General features: G+C 33.9%; 2 protein-coding genes and 1 long non-coding RNA gene across 3 annotated transcripts; 2 read left to right on the forward strand and 1 right to left on the reverse strand.

Moving 5' to 3' along the window:
• Nucleotides 1–2,404: 2,404 nt before the first annotated feature.
• On the forward strand, nucleotides 2,405–5,293 carry PAS2 (Protein-tyrosine phosphatase-like, PTPLA). The gene is made up of 9 exons (XM_078980297.1): nucleotides 2,405–2,597; nucleotides 2,694–2,805; nucleotides 3,414–3,432; nucleotides 3,548–3,636; nucleotides 3,735–3,788; nucleotides 3,883–3,953; nucleotides 4,064–4,145; nucleotides 4,817–4,913; nucleotides 5,100–5,293. The coding sequence occupies exons 1-9, from the start codon at nucleotides 2,527–2,529 to the stop codon at nucleotides 5,168–5,170; spliced, it is 666 nt and encodes a 221-aa protein (XP_078836423.1). The 5' UTR covers nucleotides 2,405–2,526; the 3' UTR covers nucleotides 5,171–5,293.
• A 2,521-nt stretch (nucleotides 5,294–7,814) lies between these two features.
• On the forward strand, nucleotides 7,815–8,673 carry LOC145029103 (uncharacterized). Its single transcript, XR_013676376.1, has 2 exons — nucleotides 7,815–8,139; nucleotides 8,251–8,673. It is a non-coding gene; the product is annotated as an uncharacterized LOC145029103 (long non-coding RNA).
• A 1,210-nt stretch (nucleotides 8,674–9,883) lies between these two features.
• Nucleotides 9,884–13,264, reverse strand: LOC145029104 (guanosine nucleotide diphosphate dissociation inhibitor At5g09550-like). The gene is made up of 13 exons (XM_078977726.1): nucleotides 13,025–13,264; nucleotides 12,386–12,448; nucleotides 12,197–12,280; nucleotides 12,007–12,114; nucleotides 11,749–11,921; nucleotides 11,537–11,651; nucleotides 11,309–11,389; nucleotides 11,159–11,221; nucleotides 10,881–10,979; nucleotides 10,662–10,786; nucleotides 10,375–10,585; nucleotides 10,213–10,287; nucleotides 9,884–10,111 (listed from the first exon to the last, which is right to left on the reverse strand). The coding sequence occupies exons 1-13, from the start codon at nucleotides 13,109–13,111 to the stop codon at nucleotides 10,058–10,060; spliced, it is 1,338 nt and encodes a 445-aa protein (XP_078833852.1). The 5' UTR covers nucleotides 13,112–13,264; the 3' UTR covers nucleotides 9,884–10,057.
• Nucleotides 13,265–27,854: the final 14,590 nt, after the last annotated feature.

Raw genomic sequence — 27,854 nt, forward strand, 5'->3', positions numbered from 1 at the left:
CCTATATCTGTGTTCGAACTCCTTCTTAAATAACATCGAATTGAACCACCATCTTTTCATAGAGTTTTCTTGCTCCATAATTTCATGAAAATACAATAGATGAATAATAATTCGACGAAAAATCATTTAATTTATTTGAATATCTTATTTCCTATAGAATAAGCATATCCATACAATCACTAGGATTATTAACTAATATAATAAGGAGTGGAAGTATTGAAAAAAAGATTTGTTCTCTCTCCTATGAACAATTTTTTCGTAAAATCTCGTCTAATAACTAATAATCAGTTAAGTTTCTATTACAATACGAGACAAAAAGGACAATATACAGGATGGGTAGAAAGAGTTGTGATACCTGTCTCCAGGAAAAATACAGGATCTAAAATAATATCCCAATACTAAGGATCCATAGGATTAATGATGGATCCAACCAACACAAAAATAGAAAGATTTGAATTGTTTAGTCTTCAAGTTTTTAATTGAAATTTTCTATATCTATATAAGTATGTATCTATCTAAAATATATGCATGTTGAATTCGACTCAATCCTTTTAGTAAAAGATTGGGCCGAGTTTAATTGAAATTCAATTAAAAAAATGAAAGTTATTGATCCAAAGTATCCATTGTCTGAAACTTAAATTTAATCTCCTTCCATATTCAACATCTAAATATTTCACATCATTCTATCAACTAGAAACTATTTCTTTACATACATAAAATTGTTTTAAAAAAAAAGACTTTACGAAATACAAAAAGTTATTTTACATTTTGTACCTAGTCATCTCATTCGAATAAAGTTTGTTACACATTCTTGTCTTTCATTGTGAACGTGTAACTTGCTTTTTCTGTTAAAAGCATTGCATTTATATTCTCCCTTTATGTAATCAAAGAAAAAGAAAATCACGTGACGACTATCTCTTTAAAAGGTGAATTTGTATATGTCACTTGCATAAAGCCATTAATTGCTTCTTAGTATTTTTTTTTTTTTTTGTCCTTCTTAAATAAATAATATCAGTGACGGAGCATGAACTTTTGATTTTGGAGCCGAAAGTATAATATATATATATATATATATATATATATATATATATATATATATATATATATATATATATATATATATATATATAAATTAGAAAACATGGGGTCATAGCCCAAATTTTACATTTTTAAGCCTATTATGTATAAACTCTTTCACTACTTCTGACCAAAAATTCAGAAAAGAGAGAAAAAGAGAGGAGGGAGGGGGGGGGGGGGGGGTTGAATAACCCCTTCTGGCCCTAAAGAGGCTCCCCACCCGTGAGGAAGGGGGTGTGGAGGTAGATGTCACCCATTGCATAAATGCATTTTTGGAAAAATTAAAGGCAACTTCATGAGTCTTGTGTGATAGGAAGGTCCCATTAAAATTAAAAGGGATGTTTTAGAGAGCATCCATTAGACTTGCCATGTTGTATGGATCTGAATATTAACCGAATAAGAAATACCTAAAAAGGAAAATGAAAGTAGTTGAAAGGAAGATGTTGAGGTGGACTTGTGATATGAATCTTTTGGATATGATACATAATATAACTATAAGAAATTTGTTAAGAGTGAAGCGGATCATCGAAAATTTGAGGAATAGATGATTGAGACGGTATGTACATGTCCAAATACAAACAATAGTAAGGATGATAGAGTCAATGAAGAACGGTGGTAATAGGAGATGAGGACGTTAAAAAAAAGTAAGACGATAGTATGAGGCTAGGCTTGTATGAACTTGTTATTTCAGAGGACATGACATTAGATAGGAGAGTACGAATACTTAATAGTTAATATTAAGGTAGATGAGTAGCTTAGCCCACACGTGTGTTTTGTTGTTTGATCTCTATATTGATGAAAACTAGTTCATGATCATACTCATTTTATGATCTCTTTTTCTCATGTCCTTGTTTTACTGTTCACATTTTTCGTTTTCTTGTTTGCCTCATTTGTAGGTTTTCAGGTTTATACGCTTGTTCCATGTTCTTTTCATCTTTTGCTTGCTAACTTTGACATTTTGTTTCCCTCTTTGCCTCATCTACATGTCTTTGTTGACGAACATGCCGATGGTCATCTATGTGACAGTCAGAAAGATTGTCTACATTTTATTTCTCCTCCCTCCTTCTTGAGGCCGGTTATTCTTATTATTATTATTGTTATTATTTTTATCAAAAAGGTAACACCAAGAGTTTATAGTAAATTAGCCTAAAATATAATATAATTTAAAACCAAGAGTTTATAGTAAATTAGCCTAAAATATAATATAATTTTTTTAAGTAATTCTAGTAGAAAAACATAAAATATGGGAGGGTTACTTACACCTAGAAGTTGGATCCATCTGCCTACCTAATTAAATAGATTTAATGTCATTTACAACTTCCATCTGTTCGTTCAACAAACTACTTTTTTGCCATTCAATTTCAATTTGCTCCAATTAATCCAACCGCCTATTATAATCTCTCTTTCACTCTCAATTTCTCATCTCACTCCACGCAAGCGACTTCAACAATGGCAGGGGTTTTGTCCCTTCTCAGGCGATTCTATCTCATCGCTTATAACTGGATTGTCTTCGCCGGATGGCAAGTTCAGATTTACAATCTAATTTTATCTTTTTTCCGATCTTAATCGTTGTTCACTTCATATCTTATTCATCTCTCTGTTTTCTCGAATTTTAGGTTTCAAGTATTGTTCTTGGCTTTGAAAACTCTAAAGGAATCAGGGCATGAACAGGTTTACAGTAACATCGAAAAGCCGCTCTTATTAGCTCAATCTGCTGCCTTTTTAGAGGTATTCTAAAACCCTCAATGATCTAGCGTTTATATGATACATATACTTCGATTCCTACGAAATGGGTTTGAAATTGGAGTGGGAAAATTTGAACTTCTAAAGATGGTAAAGCTTTGTTACAGTCTAAGTCTTCGCTTTCCCATAATATACATCTTTGGAAAAAAGTAGGTCACAACTGAAATCTATTTATTAACTTCGTCATTGAATTCGAACATGATCTCTGTAAAAATGGATCGGAAATCTTTCCCTTTCTTTTCTCAATTAAGACAATCTGCTTTAACAATTAGGGTTCGATACATCTTTTCCCCCTTCTGGTTACGTAGATCAACCTGTTTCTTTCAAAAAGATTTGGTATTTAGTTCTTTTCCCCTTTATTTCATATGGATCAATCTAATTTCTCAAGATACTTATGTTACATGGTCTGATTTAGGGTTAGAGTTTCTTTCATGTAAATTGACATCAAAAGTACTTGAATCATGGCCCATGGATGTACATTGCATAGTTACATCATCATCATCTTCATCCTTAAACTCTGATTATGAATTCATTGTGAGTGTATTTTACTAATCTTTCTTTCTTTTCTTGTTTGCTTTACTTTTTTGAAACAGATACTACATGGTGTCGTAGGTAAGTTCTATACTACTCATTGATAAGCTATGACTTCATATTTCATTTCCACAATTTAAATTTCAAGAAAGTATAAATTTCTTATTTTTTTTACTTTGTTTTTGGCATGAAAAAGGCTTAGTAAGATCCCCAATTTCAGCAACATTGCCTCAAATAAGTTCAAGATTGTATGTAGTATGGGGAATCCTTTATAGTTTTCCTGAGGTTAGAGTCACTTACTTTCTTCCTTTTAGTTAATTCTTCTCATTTTTTTTTTTAAAGTTTTACTGAGAGAAAAAAAAAAAAAAACTTGATTGTGACAGGTTCAAACACATCCTATTGTTAGCTCTTTGGTCATTAGTTGGAGTATCACTGAGGTAAAAAAAAAATATTTGAGCTTGAAGAAATAGAAAAAAGAAAATAAATGATTTTATTATTTTGTAACCATATATTTATGGTGTTGATAATTAGATTATTCGATACTCTTTCTTTGGGACAAAGGAAGCATTTGGTTCTACTCCTTACTGGCTGTTATGGCTGAGGTTTGACCTTGATTCTTTGGTCAACTAAGTTGAAGATTTTATTTCTCATTATTATTTTTCTACTTTTTTTTTTATTATAAAAATTGTAACTTTTGGTTGTGTGAGTGTAGGTATAGCACCTTTCTTGTGTTATATCCAACTGGCATCTCAAGTGAGATTGCTATGATCTATAATGCATTGCCTTATATGAAGGTAACAACCCAACCCTCTGTTTCTACTACCATATAAACTGACCATTTTACCCTTTTCTTTTTCCTTGACTTTTTGTATTAAGTCGTAATTTCTTTTCTTTTCGTTTCTAGACTAAATAAACTATCGGAATTCGTGTATATGACCGTTTTACCCTTCTATTTAGAAACAAGGCTTACTAACAAAAGAAATATTATCTTTACTTTTGTTAGAGTAAATGACCGTTTTACCCTTCTATTTAGAAACAATGCTTACTAACAAAAGAAATATTATCTTTACTTTTGTTAGAGTAAATGACCGTTTTACCCTTCTATTTAGAAACAATGCTTACTAACAAAAGAAATAGTATCTTTACTTTTGTTGGAGTAAATGACCGTTTTATCCTTATATTTAGAAACAATGCTTACTAACAAAAGAAATAGTATCTTTACTTTTGTTGGAGTAAATGACCGTTTTATCCTTATATTTAGAAACAATGCTTACTAACAAAAGAAACATTATCTTACTCTTGTTTGAGTAAATGTCCATTTTACCCTTCTATTTAGAAACAAATCAACAATGATTAATAACAAAGAAATAGTATGTGAGTAAACGACCATTTTACCCTTGTATTTAGTGAATGACCATTTGACCCTTGTATTTAGTTAATGACGATTTTATCCTTGTATTTTCAGGAATCTGAAAAGTATTCGATAAGGATGCCCAACAAATGGAACTTTTCATTTGATTACTTCTATTTTGCTTTTGTGGTGTTTGCAATCTACTTACCAGGTAAACCCACTCAAGAATCTCTCATCATAGGTTTGACCGTTTGACTTATAAAAACATCATCTTTGCATAGAAAACACTTTTTTTTTTTTTTTTTTGTTGATCCTCACAAAGTTCATAAGAGTGTTCGATGCCTTTTGTTTCCATTTAATTTGTTGTAAAACTAAAACGAACAAATTTTGGTTGCAGGAATTCCTCATTTGTATGGATACATGCTTGCACAAAGAAAGAAAACTTTGTCAAAGTCAAAAAAGGCATGAAATCATTGATTGTAACTATTTATCTTTCTACCCAATTTGGTGTTACTAGTTTATAATTTATAACCATTGTCACATAAATATTTATGTTTGTGAAACATATCATAAATGATATTATATTCTTAATTCTTCCGCTGTTATATGAAACTGTTTCATTCGTCTATTTCAATGGAGTTTTGGCCTTTTGGGACAATAATTTATTCAAGGTTTTTGCTTTGTTAAATAAAGAATCCAATCAATCCATGGATCTTCATTGAAATAAAATTACCTCTTTATACAAATGTGTTGAACCCAAAAAAAATAACACCACTAGTTCACATACCATTAAGATCATTAATAGACTTCAAGAGTGTTGCATTTGTTGGTTAACAGAGTCATACAAAGAAAGTTTAGATGAGTAGATTAGAAGTTTGTTGTTAAAATAAAAGAAGGGATACAAAGAAAGTTTAGATGAGTAGATTAGAAGTTTGTTGTTAAAATAAAAGAAGGGATAATAGGCAAATTGTTCGTGAAAGGCAAGTTCAAAGTTGAACATCATTTTCGGTCGACATTGTACAAAAAAAAAAAAAAAAACAATAACATTATTTGGATTAGAAACCCGTAAATTAGTATATTCGTCTAACAAAAATGAGGAAAACAATAATAGAGAGATGATTGGAAATGTATTCAAGTTGACAAACACCAAAAAATATTATAGAAAAATAACAATCTCTGAGTTTTTATTTTTCAATCTGTTATACTAAAGCATGTCATATTTTAATCTTACACTATTGGCCCAACTTTTAATTTTTTATTTTTATTTATTTATTTATTTTTTTAATTTTTTTAATTTTTTTAATTTTTTTTTTACGAATTCATCCCAAAACTAGTTTTTTTTGCTTTACAAATTTACCTTTTTTAAGACTTTTTATAAAAACTTTTAAAGACTTTTAAAAAAACTGATAGGTGTTTTTACAAGCTTTTGTAAAGTTTTTTATAATCTTTTTTTTTGAAAGAGATAATGTTTATAATCTCTTTTATTGGTTTTCTATACACATTTACAAAAAGGTAATAAACTTGTTTTTATAATTTTTAATACAATGTTTTAAACATGTTCTATAATTTCTATGAAATTGTTTTTACAAATAAAAATTCTTTTTTACATATTGATACAATTATTTTAAACAAAAAGTATTTCTAAATGTTATAAAAATTATAAAATAAATAAATAAATAAATAAATATATATATATATATATATATATATATATATATATATATATATATATAGAGAGAGAGAGAGAGAGAGAGAGGGAGAGAGAGAGAGAGAGAGAGGGTTGTAACATTTTGAGAATTTTCATTTAAAAGATGTAAAAAAAGGTTCTAAAGATGATTATAAGCCTTATGGAAACTATTTATAAAAGTTTTCATACAATTTCTTTTACAACTTTGTTTACTAGTGTTTATAAAGAAGTTATAAATTTTTTTAGAGTTTATTATAAGTCATAGAAAAACTTGTAAAAGAAATTGATTCTACAACTTATAATCAACTTTAGAACCAAAATTTTAGACGTTTTTATATATTTTAAAAAAAGTTGAGTTAAAACTTGTAAAATAAGTTGTATAGAAGTCATTTTTATTTCTTTTTTACATAATGTTTCCATAAAGCTTATATCATCAACTTTAATACCAAACTTTTTTACTTTTTTATAAATTTTTACAAACTCTTTTATTAAAAGATTAGAATATTTTTTACAATAATTTCTAAACTTTTTTTACAACTTTTTCCTACACTTTTTTTTACAACATGTAGAAATAGTTTCGTTTAAAAAAGTTGCATGAATATATAAAAACAAGTTTTACATGTGAAAAATGTTTTTAAAATTTTGTAAAACAAGTTTAAAGCATTGTATTAAAAACTTTAAATAATTTAGATAATATTGTAAAAAATATTGTAAGTTATATTTTAAAAAAGGTTGTAAATAAGATGTACAAAAAATGTAAACGTTGTAAAAAAAATTTCAGAAAATTTGAAAAAATAAATAAATTTGTAAAAGATAATTTTAAAATGATTTATAAAATATGTGAACCATATTCGTAACAAAATTTAAAATTTAGACCAAATTAGATGTAACCATGTGAGCATTCAGACTGATGAAGATCAGACTCGGATCCAAACCAGAACCGATATTGGTTTTATGCAATAGGTCTGGTTTTTGGTTCTTTAATTGACTGTGTTCTGTTCCAGTTTTTTAGCCTGTCAGTTCTACGATTCCTATGTATTGGATCGGTTTTTATCTATATTCTATCAAACCTTTAAAAATAAATAACTCATTCGTTTGATATGGTAATAACATGAGATTTTTTCCAAACATGTAGTTTATAGTTTGCACTTCAATTTATGCTATAATTTATTTAATCATCTTTGGTTCCATATTGAATGGGTTACGGTTCCCCAAAATCAGGGTATTAAAGTTGAAAGCTTTCGCTACTATTTTCGATGACTTGTATCATATATAATAAAGGTTGTACCGGTCCAATATGTATGAGTATGTGAAAACCAATGTGTATCACTAGATTCGGTTCACAGTCCAAAGAATTCTTTAAAATCGATTTGGTCGAAATACTTACCTTAAAATAAATTTAAATCAAAACTAAAAAAAAAATATCAAAATGAAAATCAAAGGTCATTACTCCCACTTTGATGTGGAAGGTGAGTATGATGTAAAAGCGTAAGTCTAGGGGGTGCTGATGAAAACATGCTATGTTTGGGAAAAGTGGTAGAAACCCTCAGAAATCAGAATAACCTACTCAGAAATCCTCGGGAAGAGGGTCGCTCTCAATTCTCAAATCTCACGACTTGATTTGATTTGATCCAAGTCCCTATTTCCAATGGCGAATCTGAATCAGCAACAAATCTCAATTAAGCCATGGATCCTTGAAGTTGTTCCCTTCATAGTCCTTGTTCTCATAGCTGCTCATGTCATCGCTTTGGTACACGCGAATTTTCTCTCTTATTTTACAAGATTACTCATTCCCATTTCCCAATAATAATCATAGTAATACGTTTCCTTTTGTTTGTGTTCGTGATGTGGGGGAAAAAAGGTCTATTGGATATACAGATTAGCTACGGAAAAGCTCCCTGGACGAAGAAAGAAACACTAGACCTTCTTCTACTTCTAATTCATAGTTCAGTGGTTACACGAAGAATCGAAGGTGTAGTGATCCAAGATCTTGTTTATTTGTTTAATTTTTCACATTTTAGTATTTGTGTATGGGGTAGGGAACTCTTGTTGGAGGCACACAAGCTGTTCGATGAAATGTGTGAAAGAAATGTTGTCCATTTGACAATTAGTTTGGGTGTGTGAAATGAAAGTGATGTATTCAGTTAGTGTTCGTGAAAAGTTTTTTTTTTACAGAGTTAAGAATTTCTTCTCCTTCAAAGTTCATGCTTCAAGAATATTGTATAGTATGAACTTGTTATTTCACCAAAATCTGTATGAAGATATATTCAATAGTGTTCCAAGAGTTTTATTTTGGTTGGATTGGATTTGTGAAATCATAAGATATTCTCATCAATGAAACATGATTAACAAACATCATTTAATAGTATATGATCTTGTTTTATTGGTACTTAGGATCCTAATAATAATTATTAGATGAGATGGATAATAATCTTTACATAATCTTAGTATCCTAATAATAATTATTAGATGAGATGGTTAATAATCAATTACATAACCTTCATGGAATGTCACCTAAAATGATCATTATAAAACTTTCTTCTACACATGGAATAATTTTAGGATGATAAAATAAATAATCACGTCATTATGGAAAATATAAAGAAATGATTTAACCTTTTTCGGATTTAACCAAACAATCACCATTTTTTGAAAATTGTATCTCGGGTTAAATTAATTTTGTTTCTAGCTAGCTTTTTATTGGATGTAAGATTTCGCAACCAACATCATGTACGAAGTAAAAAATAGTACGTTCTAAATTTTCAAAAACATGTCCGGAATCCGATAACAATTTTGAAATTTCAAGAAAATACTTGATTTTTTTATTGTTAAAATTCAAGAAAATTGTAAACAAACATATTAAAAGTGAAATAGATTACAATACCAAGGTATAAAAAGTTGTTGATTAGTTGAAAAATCAATGATAGAAAACATTTCAGATTCAAGAGGTAAAGATATTTTTTTGATAATTATTTGATGCTAAAGAAAGAAATTGATTTATATGATGCTAAAGAACAAAAAAATTACCATGCACAATATGAAATGTCTCAATTTCAAATTGATGGTCATTTTGGGAAATGGATAAAAGTTGGGTCATTTACATTTTTTCTACAAAATTATGTGGTCATTTTTATGATTATCCCAATATTTTTTTATGCAATACTTTCAATGGTTGTACAACATTCATCATTTTTTATTCTTTTCATAGCAATAAACTCACAAACTACTCATAGTTTGATAAATAAAAACATAAATAGGTAACAAACTATTTGTTAAAAAAAACATAATGAGTAGCATAGTATAAGTTTTTACTCATAAAATACCATTCAAATAATATTATTTTGTGAACAAAAAGTTTAGTTGCTTACCTCCTAATAACATTTTTTTTTTAAATTAATGATGTTTTGTGAAAAAATAAAAATAAAACAAATAGTTTGTTACTCATTTACGACATTAACCCTTGATATTGAAGTGTAATACTCATTTTTCTCCCATTTTAAATAAAAAAAATCTAAGAATAGTACCAAAATTTGCACAAATACAGTAAACATTCTTGGATGTGTTCCTATGCATAAAGTTCAAACACTCAAAAGAAATTACCTAATTTTATTTATTCATTCAAAAAGCCTTTAAATTTTTTTTATTAAATTCTCCCCCTCCCGTTATTGCTACTCATCATTGGAAGCACTTGCAGCACTTAAATCCACGCTCAAGTCAAGACTCTGTACAATCACCCACCCACACAGTAGTCAGTATCAGTATATCATATCAGATCATGTCAAGTCATGTCATGTCATGTCATATTAGTATAAATAAAGTTTACCTTTCCGGTAATCTTGCTGTACATGGCAATCACATCTTGTACCGTGGACTCAAAGTGTGTTGTTGCATCATAACTCTGAGACAAAAAAAAATATAATGTAATTCAAACAAGAATGGAATTGGAATAGGTGATTCCGAAGGGTAAAATGGTAATTATACTCACTGTGGAAATGAAACAGTGATCGTCAGCACCATCGTTGGTGGGTTCGTATCTGTCATAAGTATCGAAAAAGATTTGATCCACAGGTCCAAGTAAGTCGATTCCGGGCTTCAATTCCGTTTCCGGATTATCTGTTTCCGCTTCTGTTGTCACAAAGGCAATGAACTTTCCCTTCGGTGCTACATTGTGAGAATATGAACAGCAAAACAAATACCTAAAGAAAAAACTTAAAGAGTCATTTGAAAATTTGTAAATATGTTATTATCAAGGGGTAAAAAAGTAATTATTACATGTCTGATTTGCGGCCTAGTTGTTTTTGGGGTAGGATTACTTGGGTTGAATGGGCATCATTAGTGTGTGGGATGGGGTGACTCATGATGCAAATAGCACGTGCTACTTTGCCAACTGCTTTTACCTGTTTCAAGAAATGGATTTTTTTTTTTTAATTGTGAAAAAGGTAACATTAAAAGTTTGATAAAATTAAATTTTGGGTTATTTATTGTTTATACCTTATCGGGTAAATATGAGGGATCACATACTACTTTTTTGCATTTTGCAGTTTCTCCTTCTGATGTCACACCAATTGCTTTCCCATCTTCAAACTCTACCTGTTTTCAAAGTAATGGAATTGGAATATGACAAAGGGTATTTTGGTCTTTTTGTAGAAAAAGGAAGAATGGAATGGAATAAAATTGAATCATGAAACATGGGATTTGAAGGAATGTAACAAAATTGAATTCCATCCATGGAATGGAATGGAATCTGGAATTCCAGTTCTGTGGATTACCTTGCATTCTGGTTTGTTGAGCATGTAGGTGCCACCATAGACTGCACTCAAACGAGCAAATGCCTGAAAATATTTATCAGATAAATTTAAATAGATACAAATAGCAAAATTAAATAATGAAATAAACGAATCTTTTGTTATTGATTATACCTGAGGTAATTCTCCTAGTCCATACATGGGGTAGATATATGGAGAACCTCCTGCAAACCTAGCTAATGACTCTGCATATAGCTATTCAGGAAATAGAAAATACTATTACACAATGAGAAAATAAAAACAATCTTATTCATAGTACACTTAAACAACATAATTTAAGTTATGAAAGATATTGAAGTAATCTTTTTGTTATGTGAAAAAACAAAAAAAAAAAGGTTTCACCTTAACTCTCTTGATAAAATCTATAGCTGGTTGATCCAAATAAGAGTCATCCCTATAAAGTGCCAATGCATGTCCAATAAAATCAACTGTATTATCATCTAGTCCATATTTTTTCCTACATAAAACAATAAGTCAAACATCATAAAACAGTAGCAATGAAGTTAAATAATTGAATAAATGAAAAAAAAAAAAAGGTGAGGTTAAGATCATACGAAATAACATCTTTTGCTGGAACTTTATTGAGATCCAACCCTTCTTTTGATTTTGGATCATTATCATCGTAGTCTTGAACATAAATGAAGAACTTTCTAGCACGACGTTTTTCAAATAATCCCATGAGAGGGGATTTAAGTGCTTCAACATCAGTTGCTGGAACTTTGTGAACCTGAAAGAAAAGAATTCCCAGTTTTGAAAAGATTACAAGTTAGAATGATTTACAATTTGTAGAAGCTAAAGGGGTTTTCATATACCTTTCCTTTGTTGTACACATAGCTTCCATCAACAGCCTTGAAATTAAGGTATTTTGTGACATTAGTGTGAATTAGAACACGAACTAAGGCACCATTAGCCATCATAAACTGCAAAAAAGACCAATTTTACATAAGTTTAAGATGGTTGCTCATAATAAGTATTCATTATTTTTCAAAAAATTACACATGCCTTGGGGACCATATCAACATTGTAATCTTTGCTTTGGCCTAATTCTGCAGGAGGTGAATCACCACCCTTGAATCGCTTCCAGAGCTATAGAGTATACATATTAATCTATTAATGTCAAACGAATAACAAAAACAATAGTAAAAGTTTTGAATGAATTATTTAGTTATAAACTTATAATATTAAGAATACCTGGTTTAGGTTAAGTGAAGTTGATTCGCCTCCATAGTAATCATTTCTATCCATGTGAAGTACCTGTAAAAATAGACAAGCAATGATCATAAAAGACCAGCATTTAGCTATTTGTTAGGTCACACCTCAAAACAGGATCCAATGGGAGTCTAATTACTGGTTAGCACGAATTTCAACATGAAGAGCTTGAGGAACAAGTCGGGTTGTATATTATGAGCTTTTAGTTTTGCCATTAGATTTCGTCGTGTCTAGTTTTGTTACCATCGGTATTATGTTAAGACGAACTTCCAGAAAAAAGCGTGTTCATGAACAGGAACGTAATCAAAATAGGCTGAATCTCGATATACATACTAATTGCAGCTGAAAGCAATTACAGAATAAAATTTATCGGAGCAGAAAATGAATTCATACCACGAACTGGAGCACCAGAATACAGCATCAATTTGCAGCAGTAAAAAAGTACAATCAAATAATCGGAATCAAAATTTCAAACAACGAATAGCAGGATCGAGATTAATGAAATTGATTTGATCATTTCAACCACAAAATGCATCTCAGTAAGAGAAATTGAACACATATACATACACACATACATTCAAAGATATATACGCACAACAAATGATTTGGAGAAAGACGTACTTTGAGGCCATCGACGGAGAGGAGACCACTGAGGATGCATTCCTTGAGACCGGTGCCGAGTACTATCACATCGTATTCTTCATCCATGGTGGTGCAATTAGGTTAACGAACATCAAATGAAATGAAGAAATTGAGTGATTTGATTTTAATCAACTAAAACTATCAGGAGAAGAAGAAATTGAGATATAATCGGACATCGTTTTGGGGAACAGGTCTTAAGCAGAAACATTCGGTTATGAAACCCCCCGCCAAATTTCAAGGATTTCTTTTTACGTGGTGGGCCCCCACCGATCCATCCTTTTTCGCAACTGCAACAGGGTTTTCATAAACAGAAAATAAAATATTTTTTTATTCGCCATGTCATCAAAACTCAAAACCAAGCCGTTCTGTTACGTGGCCAAACAAATGAAGAATCGGAAAAACGGGTTATATGAGGTAAAGATTGTTTTTATTTAGTACATAAGTAACAATTTTTTTTGAAGCTTATAGTCCAATGGTCTAGTGTCAAGATTCAATGTTTTAATTCTAAGTGGTTCAAGTTTCGTTTACAATAATAGTATTATTTAGTACATTAGAAAGTGTACGTGTCCCAATTCTAGTTCCCGGGTTCATTGCAAGAGTTTGAGGAACTTGAAGGTCTTCTAAATTTAGTGGAGATTTTCGACCATGGAGGACATTAGAGAGCGAGAGTTGAGCTTTTCAACCAATTAGAAGAATGAATGAGTCATTATAGCTTTGATATAAATTTGGTTATGATTTTAACATGTTTGTATTAATGATGAGATAGCGTGTTTGTGAGAGAAAATGTTAGGTGGGAGTTTCATTATATAGTGATGAGATATGATGTTGGTTGAGAGCAAATGTTAAGTGGTAGTATGGTGAAATTATAAAGGGTCAAGTTAAGTGACGTGTTAGGTGGGAGTTAATTAAAGGGAAAATGATTTAGGAGGGTAATAACGTTTCATGTTTGTCTATTTTAGGTCTCTAACGTATTTTTTGTGCGTATTACACTATTAAGGTTATTATAACCGTTTACAAATAGTCCTTTTAACAGGAAGAAGCCGATAAAAGGATTATTTATAAACGGTTATAACAACCTTAATAGTGTAATATACATAAAAAATACTTTAGGGACCTAATATGGACAAACGAGAAACGTTATTACCCTCCTAAGTCATTATCCCATGAAACTATAAACCCCTATAATAAATTTTTACTTTTTAAATAAGAAACTTATAGGTTTTAATAACGGCTATATCAAGAAGTCATTTAGTCAATAGGACTAAGTCACTGGAATTAGTCATATTAGTCCTAGTATTCAGGATGTGTGCTTCACGTGCCTATGTATGTGGGTTTAGTTTGTTTGCTGTAGCTTGTCTCTGTATATATATACTTGTATCATTCATCACTTTGATATATGAAAAAGATTAACTTTCAATTCTCATAAAATCTATATGGTATCAGAGCTTTGGTAGCTCATATCAATTTTTTTTTTCTCCTTTTTTCAATTGTTCTTCCTGCGATCACCACCATGTCGTTCAACACCACCAATCAACAATTACTTGTTGCTGCTACCATGGCTTCCACCCATATGAACTTCCAGATTCCTCCACTCAACATCAAGCTAGATCGTCACAACTACCCCCTGTGGCGCACCACCATCATCTCTGCCCTGGAGTGCTTTGACCTAGACTCCTTCATTCGTAATCCCCAACCTCCATCTGCAACTCTTCCTGCTGCGGCAGTTGAAAGTATAGAGGCTGCCCCTGCACCCACTCCAAATCCGAAATTTGCCACCTGGAAACAACGAGACAGATTCGTCCTTCTCTGGCTCAAATCAACCCTATCTGAGCGGTGTCTTGCATCTGTGGCTCGCTCCCCCTCTTCTCATGAAGCCTGGCAAACCCTAGAACACACGTTTCAAGCTCACACTCGTGCCCACCGCATGACAATGCGACATCAACTACAGACCCTCACCAAAGGATCATTATCCATGCTTGATTACCTTGACCGCAAACGCCAGCTTGCTGATTCCTTGGCCGAAAATCTCACACCCGTCTCTGATGAAGAACTAATTGGGGACATTCTCCATGGCTTGGATTCCTCCTATAGCTCCTTTACATCTGCTTTTTTAATGCAGTCTGACATCAGCAACGTTGACACTCTCGTTGGCCTTCTCCTTCAAGAGGAAGCAAGACTTGAACATGATCTTACCAAACAAGCTATCACCCATCTTTCCTCCACCCCACCTCCCTCCACCACCTCAACATTCCCTACTGCTAATCAGGTCTCTCGCACCAGCAATCACAACTCTCGCCACTCTACAACTCACTTAGGACACTCATCCAACTATCAAGACTCTGATTCCCATCGTCGAAGACCCCATTGCCAACTCTGCAATAAACCTGGTCACGAGGCTATCAATTGTTGGCAACGATCCAACCAAATTGACTACCCATCCACAAAGCCCAATCCTCGTCAGCAGCAACGCCAAGCCCACCTCACTACTGGACCCAGTCCATCCACAGTCTTGGACCCTGCTTGGTATTTTGATACAGGTGCAACAGATCACGTCTCGCCTGATATGAGCAAGCTGCAAATTACTGAACCCTATGCTAGAGATGACAAACTCCAAGTTGGAAATGGTACAAACCTCCTTATTACTCATTCTGGCTCATATTCTCTATTATCATTGCATTTACCAAAAGTTCTTATTGTTCCTCGTTTAACCAAAAACCTACTCAGTGTTTCTCAACTTACACGAGACAACAATGTATACATGGAATTTTGGCCTAATCATTGCATTGTTAAGACATTTCAGGGAAAACCTCTCATTCACGGGCACATTGATAATGGTCTGTATCGATTGTCAACACACAACAATAAACCATCCTCTACAATGGCTCTCTCTGGTGTGCGAACCTCCATGACTGGCTGGCACAATCGTCTTGCACATCCACATGAAGCTATTCTTCGAAGATTGATGTCTACTTTTCATCTTCCCATTTCCAGCAATAATTTACCATCTATTTGTGAACCATGCCAATTAGGCAAAAGTCATAAACTTCCTTTTTCTTCTACTCATATTTCTTGTACTCAACCATTTGAATTAGTCTATTCTGATGTATGGGGGCCTTCACCCACATTTTCCATAAATGGCAATCGATACTTTGTTTTGTTTGTTGATGACTTTACTAAATTTGTTTGGATCTATTTCATCTCTGCAAAATCTCAAGTTTTACAAACATTTGTTACTTTTCGGACCATGATCAAAACACAATTTGGGTGCGAAATCAAAAATTTTCAGTCCGATTGGGGTGGTGAATACCGTTCGGTATCTTCTTATCTCCAATCTTGTGGCATCAACCATCGCCTCACGTGTCCCTACACCTCTTAACAAAATGGGGCTGTAGAACGTCGAAACAGAATAATTGTTGAAAAGGGATTATCTCTACTCGCTCAATCCTCACTTCCACATGATTTTTGGGAACATGCCTTCAAATCTGCCACATATCTTCACAATCGCACAATCACACCAACTCTCAATTACACCTCACCATACTCTAAACTATACAACAAAACTCCTGACTATGCTTTCCTACGCACCTTTGGTTGCCTTTGTTACCCGTTTTTACGACCCTATACTACCCACAAAATGGAGTTTCGCTCTCTTCCTTGTGTTTTTATTGGCTATAGCGCCTCTCACAAAGGTTACCTCTGTTTCCATCGCCCAACCTTACGCATTTATATCTCACGACATGTAATGTTTAATGAATCTGTGTTTCCATATGCTATAGCTTCCCCCCCTCCTAACTCCTCCTTCTCCAATTCCCCACCTGTACCATCCGACACCACTATTCTTACTCATGCTCTAAATTTACCAACCACTCCGATCATACCATCCCCTACCGCTTCCCACCCAACTCCCACACCTTCTTCCTCATCCTCTCCCTTTTCTTCCACTCCTTCCCATCACCGACCCACCATAAGTTCCCAAGCAAAACAAAATGCCCCTCGTTTCTGTTGGATTAGTGTCTAAGTCCATAACTATTTTGGTATGTACTTGACCCGATGGTGCATGGTCCTTTTGGGTTGCCTTCACCAAAGCAACTTGATAGGATGAATTATGGAGAGTAAGGATTAAATATGATTTATTAATATATTATGGGAATAATATATTAAAGGAGAAATCATATTGTTTAATTAATATTAGTCAATAATTAATTGGTAATTAGTTTTATGACTAAAAGAGATTAATTAAACTTAAGGGACTGGAATTGTAATTATATGATAATTGCAATTTGGGCCATGGATTGCCTTGTATTAAGGGATGGACGAATTCTAATGGGAAACCCATAAGGAAATCGTCCATGGGCTTAATAAAAGGAGTCTATGGGTTGCTTAGGGCTTAAGCATCCAAATTAGGGTTTCCTTGTTAGATAACCCTAATAGCCCAACTATATTAAGACCCCTTAAGGCTCAAAAACGTGGCTAAGGTTCTTGTAAGGGTTTACACACGTTTTTGGCAGCCTCCAACCTCTCTCCTCTTCATCCTCTTGCTTATGGTGTTTGTGAACCATTAGAGGAGTGACACTTGTGACTCTAAGCATTCCAAAGTCAATACAAGGAGATTTGGGATTGTTATTGCTACATAACAATCAAGGTAACACTATAAACTTATTCTCATGTTAATATGATTATATGTATGCTAGAATTAGGGTTTATAGTCTTGGATTCAAAGCATGTACAATAGAGAAACCTAGATCCAAGCATTAGGGTTTGTATGAGCACATAGGATGTCTTATGACCAAAACCCATCAGTGGTATCAGAGCATAGATTGGTTTCTATTGTATTGATGCTTGATATAACTGGAAAATTCGATTTTTTGGATTCTGGAGGCTGGACTCGTCGAGTCCATGGCTGAACTCGCCGAGTCCATGCAGACTCGACGAGTCAACTCATCAGACAGGCGGATTTTCGGGATTTTTACCTATTATGACTTAGGATAATTACCATAATTGTTTAAACTTAATAAAATTCGAATTTTATTAATCCCTTATGATTATCCTTGTCAAAATAAAAGATTTTGGTCATCTAATTAGATAATTGTTACCTTATTTGATATATGTGAAGTTATGGAAATTATTTGATCATTATCTTGCAAGAATTTGAACTAGATCTAATTAGATAACCACCAATTATAGTTAATTGCCTTATTTGAATTATGTGATCTAGAATATTCTTGACAAAGTTTGGAATAGTTTCAAATTAATCCCTTTAGGTTTTATAGTTTAAATTTGAACCCCAAAAGTTTTGTTGTTTTGAAATTTAAATAGTTAAAACCCTAATGTTTTGAAAAAGGTTTCAAAACTTGCCCTCAAGTTTTGGAATTTAAAAGTTGATTAAAAGGTTTAATTAGAAATGTTAAATTCTAAAACTCTAGTAATGTTTTGAAAAGTTCAAATCACACCCTTATGGTTTTATTAATTAATTAAGGAGTATAATTAAAAGAGGTTTAATAAATCCATAAAAGTTTAGGTTAACTATTTAATAGAATTAAAGGTGTAATTGTTAAAGTTAACCACACAGTATTTTAAAAGTTATAAAATACACCCTATACTATATATAACATTAAAAGTCTAACATTATAAATATGTATAACTAAAAGTCAGTCTTACCGTTAGTAGGCCTCATTCACGAAGCTGGTCTATAAGGGGTGTTTAAGGAAATTGCCTATAAAATGGCGATTGAATGGGTATCCACTCTTACCCACCGCACTCTTGACTAGTGGAGGGTCGTTAGCCGAACGGGTAGGATAGGACGAAACCTTCCATTATAAGTATAATGAAATACCAAGTAACTAATTTTTTTTTAATTCCCAATCTTAGTTACTTAGGCAAAGTGAATTGATGCAATTCCATGAAATTACACTTTGTGCCCTTGCGAAGACGTTAGTGGAGCGTGTGTGGTTTACCGGCACACTAAATGGTTCTAAGCAAAGGTAGCAAAGGGTGACTCAATGTTTGTCATAGTTCGGTGGAGCGTGTGTGGTTTACCGGCACATCGAATAGGTGATTGTAACATGTGAGGGCACCATGTAGTTTGCATGGTTATTCACACCCGCTTTGTGATCCTCGGCATCCCAGTCACAAACAAGAGGGGCATATCGAGATTTAAACATGCTATTGAAATGTTCAATGAATCTCAAAGGATCTAGGAGTTTTCATAGATTTAAAACTTAAGTTTCTTTTTCGTTTTTTCATGGTGGAAACTAGTGAATCGTCATTCACTTACCTTCAAATGTTCTGCAATTTGGGTTACGGCATCCCTCTCCCGAGTTGTAGGATATTGTGTTGGGTCCTAGCCTTGGAATCTCATTTGGGTGATTTACCAAGGACTCAATCAATCAACTAACTTGAATTCGTTTTTCTCCCGATGTCAAAGTTCGATAACTATGGTCTTCTCAAATCCCGTGGAACAAGCATTCCACATGAAGATGATATTCCACGATTCGATCGAGGAACAAGAAATCATGCTTCACTTCCTCCTCCTCCTCCAATTATTCTCCCTAACCCACAAGATTGTAAAATTGAAAAGTTCAATATCACTCAAGCCCTTTTGGCAAGTAAACATAAAGAGGGCAAGTCGGTGTGTGCACACGTCTTAGGGATGAAGTCACACATTGATAGATTAAGAATGATGGGATCCGTTGTCGGTGAAGCGATGGCTGTTGATTGGGTTCTTCGGTCACTTCCTAACTCATATAGTGAGTTCGTAAGAGAGTACTATATGATGAACCGCGACGTGAACCTAATAGATCCCACCTACATGCTTATTGCTGCTGAATCAGCAATGGTTTGGCGCAATAGAAAAGCAAAGTTGATTGGTGAATCTGCCTTCAAGACCTTTATGGATATAGACAATGGCAATGAAAGACATGCAATGATCGAAAAGGTTGATCATAAGAGAAAGGCGATGTCTGAAGTAGTTCCATGTGTTATTCCAAAGGAGTCAATTTGCTTTTATTGCCAAGAGAAGGGGCATTGGAGACGAAGTTGCCCTATTTACCTAAGAAATCTAAGAGATGGGAGAGTCAAAAGTATGACTACGCTTTAGGTAAGAATCCACTATCTAACTCCATTAAGTTCCTATTCATTGATTCTTAATACATGATGTGATAAGATTGCATTTGAATGTTTTGAAGGATCGGTGAAAAGAAAGGAAGCTTGATAAGAGAGCAAGATGAATCTAATCACAAGAGATGGATCTTGATTGCATGGACTTGAAGATTGGATTTTGAGCTTAGATAGTTATGATAGAGTTGTTAGAAATTTTCTTTTTACATAGTTTTCAATAGATTTTGCATTGTAAGGACAAATGATTTTCCGCTGCTTTTATAAATAAAACAAATTTTGACTTACTTATTTGTTTGTTTATTTCCTTGCAATGAAATCGTTATGAAAATTGATGTTTACATATTTCTACAACGAATGGATATGATTCTTAGTTATGTTATTTATGGAAACGTCGAGAATTTACCAAATAGGGAGAGTTTCTCATCGCCCAAAGTTTCAATTGGACAGAAATTTGGAATCACGCAACTTGGTTGCATGATGAATAAGAAATTTCGTATTTGGAAATTAGACTAATTCATTGACAAAGTGTCAAGTGAAGGGTTAGGAGATCGAGTACACAAAGTTGTGTGTTGATCAAGTTCACCATAAGAGTAACAAATATATTCGTCATGATTTACTAAAGGCTTAGTAAATATGATTACACTTACAAGATTAAGTGTAATTTTGAATTGATTAAAGGGTTTAGATCAATAGCAAAACGAATAAGAAGAATCAAGTAGGCAGAAAGATAGGAGTTTCCCCATTCTAAGAAGAAGGGAGAGTAGCTTTTATGCTTTATGATAGAACTTAATGATTAAGAACCATATCTCAATTGATCTTATAAGTGAGTCTTGGTACAATTGTATGTCCAAGAAGAGGAATCAAAGATTGATGAAATGGTCAAATCAAGAAGACAATCATACTTCGTTCCAATAACAAGTCTTAAAGTTAAGATTGTGACAATGAGTAAAAAGTATTAAAGGTTTATAACATTCATCAAATGTGGAAAGTTGTGATGTCTTGGATAAGACAAAGACCAACTATGACCAATTTATGAAGTGTTTTGATACAAGCTACACTAACTCTTGAAAATTTGTTTGTCAAGAAATGGTTATTGACAAGAAAATCTTATATGTCAAGGAGTCAGTGGGAGTCTTAATGGTCTTGAAAGGTTTCAAGAACAAATCAAATAAACCTTATTGATCATCACTAGCACACGAGTTGAGGTTTACAACCTATCGTGAAGACATTATTTTGTTTCTGTGCCAATCCAATCGAGTTAATTATGCATGTGAGTCCTATGAGTTCTCATTTGAATGCATAAAAGGCAAGGACCTTGATCAATGGAAAGTACATTGATAGGAAAAGGTTAGCTACTTAACTACTTGGAAGACGTGGTGGGCAGCTGTGCTACCATAAGGCAAGAAATCAAGATTACGAAAGTTCGATCCATATGAGTTTGAATTTGTCGTAAACTTTGGTTTTTAACAAATTCACATGGATAGGAACACATACACCGTTTAAATCTGTCATAAGATTTCCTCCTTCATGAAAATGATTGTGAGAAAATGCTTTCACTAAGAAAGATTTTAAAGATAGTGATCATAAAATTGCATTCTCGAATTCGATCATGGTTACGGCATCCCTTTCCATAATTTGAATTGTGAGGTTTGGCAATTAGTCTTAATTGTTAAGACACACATATGAACTATCTAAGGCAAAAGTGTATAAGTTCAAGAAGTCCTGATAAAAGATTATCAAAGCACTAAGTATTAGAAACATGAACTTAAGAAATTCAATAAGTATTGTTTTTCTGAAAGTTAAGATGTTTATGAATACATGTCGAAGCTAGTGGGAGCATAAGTGTTATGTTTTATAATAATCATCATGATAATGGGAGCATAAATGTTATGATTGTATGATTATTAAGGCAAGTATTGCATAGTTGGCAATATTAATTATAGAAAACAAGAGTCATACTTTGCAAAGTTGTAAGAGTTGAAAGGTTGTTTTGCTATAATTAAGGGAGAGAATATTATGCTTCATTTCAAATCTAAAGGATTAGGTTGTGGAATGTTAATAAATTTAGTCAAGGGTACATAGTGTGTTCTTAAAATTTCGATTATGATTACGGCATTCCTCTTCACAATTCGAATTTTGAGAACATAGCAAATAAAACATTGTGCGTCGTGTCCCATACGCTTCGAGTATAGGATCGATTGCAAATGATTTAATGTTTGACCATTCTAATATTTTCCAAATGTCTAGTGCATTTAGAGGGAAAAGGGACTAGAATTGGTTTTGACTAAAATAATTAAACAACTATCAAAGGACAATCCAAAGTTCGACGAGGATTGGTCGCTTGTGAGTAGTTGGAAGTATAGTATTGGAAATTATGGAAATGTTTCCATATTGGATGGACAATATCTACATCATTACGAATAGATAAGATTCTATTAAGAAATTAGTTGTCATATGGAAAATATGGAAGCGTGTCCATATTGGGAAGCAAATATTGAAAATCTATGTCTAGATTAGAAACTTTTATGCAAAAGGATGTTCAAAGGAATGTACTTTGAGAGAGAGACATCATATCTAAGGAATTGTCTTGTAACAATCTCCGATAGAGGACTTTGTAATATCATTGGCAATAGTCTTTGAGACTTTGGTGTAGTGACATTACGAAAGGATCGTTGCATAAAGTGTTAGAATCTAGTATATTCTATAATTAACAAGAATTTGATATTCTTACACTTAAGAAAATGGATTTGGAGTTGTGAAATGAGAATGATTGGAAATGTGTTCAATTTGTCTATTTCACAAAAGTAAGAACCATAGGTAAACATTGTGTGCATGCTAGGAGCATGGGACAAGTGTTGGAATTCAAATAAGAAGTTGATTACCCGAAACGACAAATAATGAGTAATCGATATGGTGATAAATAAAACGTGTTTTGTTTATACTCAAAGGTTTGAGGCCATATGGGATTAGTATTATTCTTGTGTTTCACCTTGCATGTTTTGACTTCCAGAATAATTGAGTTTATTAAGAATAATCGAATTATTCAAACGGGCCACAGTCGTTCATATGTTGGAAGTAGATATGAATGAAGACTGTCATGAATTGGTGTGTGGATTGTCTAAAAGAGTATTAGACATAAGCAAATGTTTGCTGCAACGTTCATGAGTGCTTATGAATATGATTTGAGCATTGGATTAAACCCACGCTCACTTGGATCACTATCTCAAGTGATTGGTGAGACGATAACATCTTATATTCTTGAAACCGAGATGTGTGAGTTGTATCTTGCTAATCGGTTGCACATTGATAATATGTAAACGCACTAGTAAATTGGTGTTATAAAACATATTGTTGTGTGTGATTTGGTTAGTGAGTGAAAGCGAGCATTGTATCAAAGTTTATCCGTTCCTTTTATCCAAAGTAGGATAAAAGCGATATCTTTGGGCCCCTCGATGGTTTAGTAATGACAAACGTAAATGCTCGGCCGGGCTAGGGCTAATTTGATTTGTTCAATTAATCTGTCGTCATAAATCGAAAATCGAGATAAAGTACAAAGAGAATGATTAGAAATCATATCTCATACGATATCTAGAATGGAGGAATATATGATCCCTTATCTAAAGACACGCGTATCTGTCGTCATAAATCGGAAATCGAGATAAAGTACAAAGAGAATGATTAGAAATCATATCTCATACGATATCTAGAATGGAGGAATATATGATCCCTTATCTAAGGACACGCGTATCTGATATGATCAGAGTTGACAGCGGCTTTGGAAAGCTACGATTGCAGATCAGGATCTGAAGTCATACGCAGAATAGTTGTTAGACTTATCCAAGTGGGAGACTGTTGGATTAGGGTCTAAGTCCATAACTATTTTGGTATGTACTTGACCCGATGGTGCATGGTCCTTTTGGGTTGCCTTCACCAAAGCAACTTGATAGGATGAATTATGGAGAGTAAGGATTAAATATGATTTATTAATATATTATGGGAATAATATATTAAAGGAGAAATCATATTGTTTAATTAATATTAGTCAATAATTAATTGGTAATTAGTTTTGTGACTAAAAGAGATTAATTAAACTTAAGGGACTGGAATTGTAATTATATGATAATTGCAATTTGGGCCATGGATTGCCTTGTATTAAGGGATGGACGAATTCTAATGGGAAACCCATAAGGAAATCGTCCATGGGCTTAATAAAAGGAGTCTATGGGTTGCTTAGGGCTTAAGCATCCAAATTAGGGTTTCCTTGTTAGATAACCCTAATAGCCCAACTATATTAAGACCCCTTAAGGCTCAAAAACGTGGCTAAGGTTCTTGTAAGGGTTTACACACGTTTTTGGCAGCCTCCAACCTCTCTCCTCTTCATCCTCTTGCTTATGGTGTTTGTGAACCATTAGAGGAGTGACACTTGTGACTCTAAGCATTCCAAAGTCAATACAAGGAGATTTGGGATTGTTATTGCTACATAACAATCAAGGTAACACTATAAACTTATTCTCATGTTAATATGATTATATGTATGCTAGAATTAGGGTTTATAGTCTTGGATTCAAAGCATGTACAATAGAGAAACCTAGATCCAAGCATTAGGGTTTGTATGAGCACATAGGATGTCTTATGACCAAAACCCATCAGTTTCTTCCGTCCCGCTGCCAACACACAACATCAAATGGTTAAACGGGCCCGAACAAACTCTCTAAAACCAAAAGCATTTCTCCATACCATTTCACCTTCACCCACCACTGAACCCCGTAATGTCCCTCAAGCTCTTCAAAACCCAGCTTGGTTAAATGCATTGCGCTGTGAATTTGATGCTTTAATGCGTAATAAGACTTGGTCTCTCGTACCACGTCCCCCTAAGGCTAACATTGTTGGATGTAAATGGATTTTCAGGATCAAACGCCATTCTGATGGTACCATTGAACGTTACAAGGCCCGCCTAGTTGCTAAAGGTTTCAGCCAAGAAGAGGGTGTCGACTTCTTTGAAACCTTTAGTCCAGTCATCAAGCCAACTACCATTCGCTTAGTCATCTCTGTAGCTCTCTCTCATGGCTGGAATATCCGATAACTCGACATTAATAACGCTTTCTTAAATGGTGTACTCTCCGAAGAGGTTTATATGGAACAACCTCGTGGCTTCGAAGACAAATTACAACCTAATGCCGTTTGCAAACTTCATAAGGCCTTGTACGGACTGAAGCAAGCTCCAAGAGCTTGGTTCAATCAGCTCAAAAACCATCTTGTCACCCATGGGTTTCGAGCCTGCCATTCCGACACATCTTTATTTGTTCACACATCTAACATTGCCATTGTCTATGTTTTAGTTTATGTAGATGATTTGATTATTACAGGAAATAATCCATCCTTTATTCAAAAGATCATCAACAATCTACATCACACATTTGCTCTCAAAGACCTAGGTGATTTACATTACTTTCTTGGAGTGCAAATCACGAAATCAAACCATGGCCTAACTCTTTCCCAGCAAAAATACATCCATGATCTTTTGACCAAAACCAAAATGATAGACTCCAAATCAGTCTCCACACCAGCCGATCCTTCAACCAAACTTGTACTTTCCGGTGACCCTTTTCATGATCCAAAACTGTACAGACAAGTAGTTGGATCCCTTCAATATGCCACTATAACTAGGCCCGATATTGCATATGCAGTCAATCGCGTTTGTCAATTCATGCATTCCCCAACCACCCTCCACTGGCAGGCTGTAAAGCGCATCTTACGATACCTGCATGGCACAATGCATCATTGTCTTCACTTTACACATCCCAACACATAATGCCTACTAGCTTATTCAGACTCTGGATGGTTGTCGGACTCCGATGATAGTCGTTCTCAATATGGATTTTCTGTTTTCCATGGACCTAATCTCATAAGTTGGACATCCAGAAAACAACGAGTTGTTGCCAGATCAAGCACTGAAGCAGAATATAGAGCTCTTGCCTACACGACTGCTGAGCTCTTATGGATTCAACAACTCTTACGAGACCTGCATGTTTTGCTTCCTAAACCTCCCATTTTACTGTGTGATAATGTTGGCGCCACATTCATGTGCAAAAATCCAATTCTCAGCACCAGGTCCAAGCACATAACTCTTGATTTTCATTTCGTTAGAGAACAGGTAGACTCCGGGAATCTCAAGATCTGTAACGTATCCTCTGTTGACCAATGGGCAGACATATTCACCAAGTCGTTGCATAAAGAGCGAATTGCCCAACTACGACACAAGCTTCAAGTCAGGCCTGCACTTGAGCTTGCCGGGGGGTAATAACGGCTATATCAAGAAGTCATTTAGTCAATAGGACTAAGTCACTGGAATTAGTTATATTAGTCCTGGTATTCAGGATGTGTGCTTCACGTGCCTATGTATGTGGGTTTAGTTTGTTTGCTGTAGCTTTTCTCTGTATATATATACTTGTATCATTCATCACTTTGATATATGAAAAAGATTAACTTTCAATTCTCATAAAATCTATAGGTCTTGATGTTGGTAGTTTGGATGTTTTTAACCTCGACCTTTTTTATAAATGGAAGTGGCGGTTTGTTAATGACGATGGAGCTCTTCGGGTTAAAATTGTCAAATTTTGTCATAGGGAAGGTGGTGGTTTTTTGGACGATTCGAGAATAGGAATTGAGGGGGTGTTTGGCAAATGATTGTAAGATCCATTAATCACCTCCATGAGAATGGTTGTATTCCTTCTAATTACATGTATAGAGTGGTGGGGGATGAGACTCAAACAAGGTTCTAGAAGGATGTTTGGTGCTTGGATATTCCTCTTAAGGAGCGGTTCGGGAGGCTCTTTTCTTTGGCCTTTAATCAAGATGCTCGAGTAAGTGAATAATGGGATTCGGGGGGGGGGGGGGATGTAATTTTCATTGGCGTCGGGGGATTAGAGGAGGGGCTGAATCGACCTAATTTGATTATCTTGTAGAAGGATGTTTGGTGCTTGAATATTCCTCTTAGGGAGCGGTTTGGGAGGCTCTTTGCTTTTGCCTTTAATCAAGATGCTCGAGTAAGTGAATAATGGGATCCGGAGGGATGTAATTTTCATTGGCCCCTCCTCTAATCCCCCAACGCCAATGAAAATTACATCCCTTCGGATCCCATTATTCACATACTCGAGCATCTTGATTAAAGGCCAAAGCAAAGAGCCTCCCGAACCGCTCCCTAAGAGGAATATCCAAGCACCAAACATCATTCTAGAACCTCGTTTGAGTCTCACCCCACCACTCTATACATGTAATCAGAAGGAATACAATCATTCTCATGGAGGTGATTAATGGATCCTACAATCTTTTGCCAAACACCCCCTCCAATTCCTATTCTCGAATCTTCTAAAAAACCACCACCTTCCCAATGACAAAATTTGACAATTTTAACCCGAAGAGCTCCCTTATCATTAAGAAACCACCCCTTCAATTTATAAAGAAGGTCGAGGTTAAAAACATCCAAACTACCAACCTCAAGACCTACAAGTTTCTTATTTAAAAAGTAAAAATTTACTATAGGGGTTTATAATTTCATGGGATAATGACTTAGGAGGGTAATAACGTTTCCTGTTTGTCCATATTTGGTCCCCAACGTATTTTTTTTTGTGTATATTACACCATTAAGGTTGTTATAACCGTTTATAAATAATCCTTTTACCGGATTCTTTCT

The sequence above is a fragment of the Lactuca saligna genome, chromosome 2, assembly GCF_052625555.1.
Source record: "Lactuca saligna cultivar CGN05327 chromosome 2, ASM5262555v1, whole genome shotgun sequence".
Lineage (NCBI taxonomy): Eukaryota > Viridiplantae > Streptophyta > Magnoliopsida > Asterales > Asteraceae > Lactuca > Lactuca saligna.

Bases quoted from the DNA above. Each gene is read 5' to 3' on its own strand.
- PAS2 (XM_078980297.1), top strand. From the start codon at position 2,527: ATGGCAGGGGTTTTGTCCCTTCTCAGGCGATTCTATCTCATCGCTTAT. The intron at 2,598-2,693 runs GCAAGTTCAGAT...CTCGAATTTTAG, and splicing joins TGGATTGTCTTCGCCGGATG to GTTTCAAGTATTGTTCTTGG. The intron at 4,146-4,816 runs GTAACAACCCAA...TTGTATTTTCAG, and splicing joins ATGCATTGCCTTATATGAAG to GAATCTGAAAAGTATTCGAT.
- LOC145029104 (XM_078977726.1), bottom strand. From the start codon at position 13,111: ATGGATGAAGAATACGATGTGATAGTACTCGGCACCGGTCTCAAGGAA. The intron at 12,115-12,196 runs GCATGTGTAATT...TCTTTTTTGCAG, and splicing joins ATGTTGATATGGTCCCCAAG to TTTATGATGGCTAATGGTGC. The intron at 11,390-11,536 runs GTGAAACCTTTT...TTTCCTGAATAG, and splicing joins ATTTTATCAAGAGAGTTAAG to CTATATGCAGAGTCATTAGC.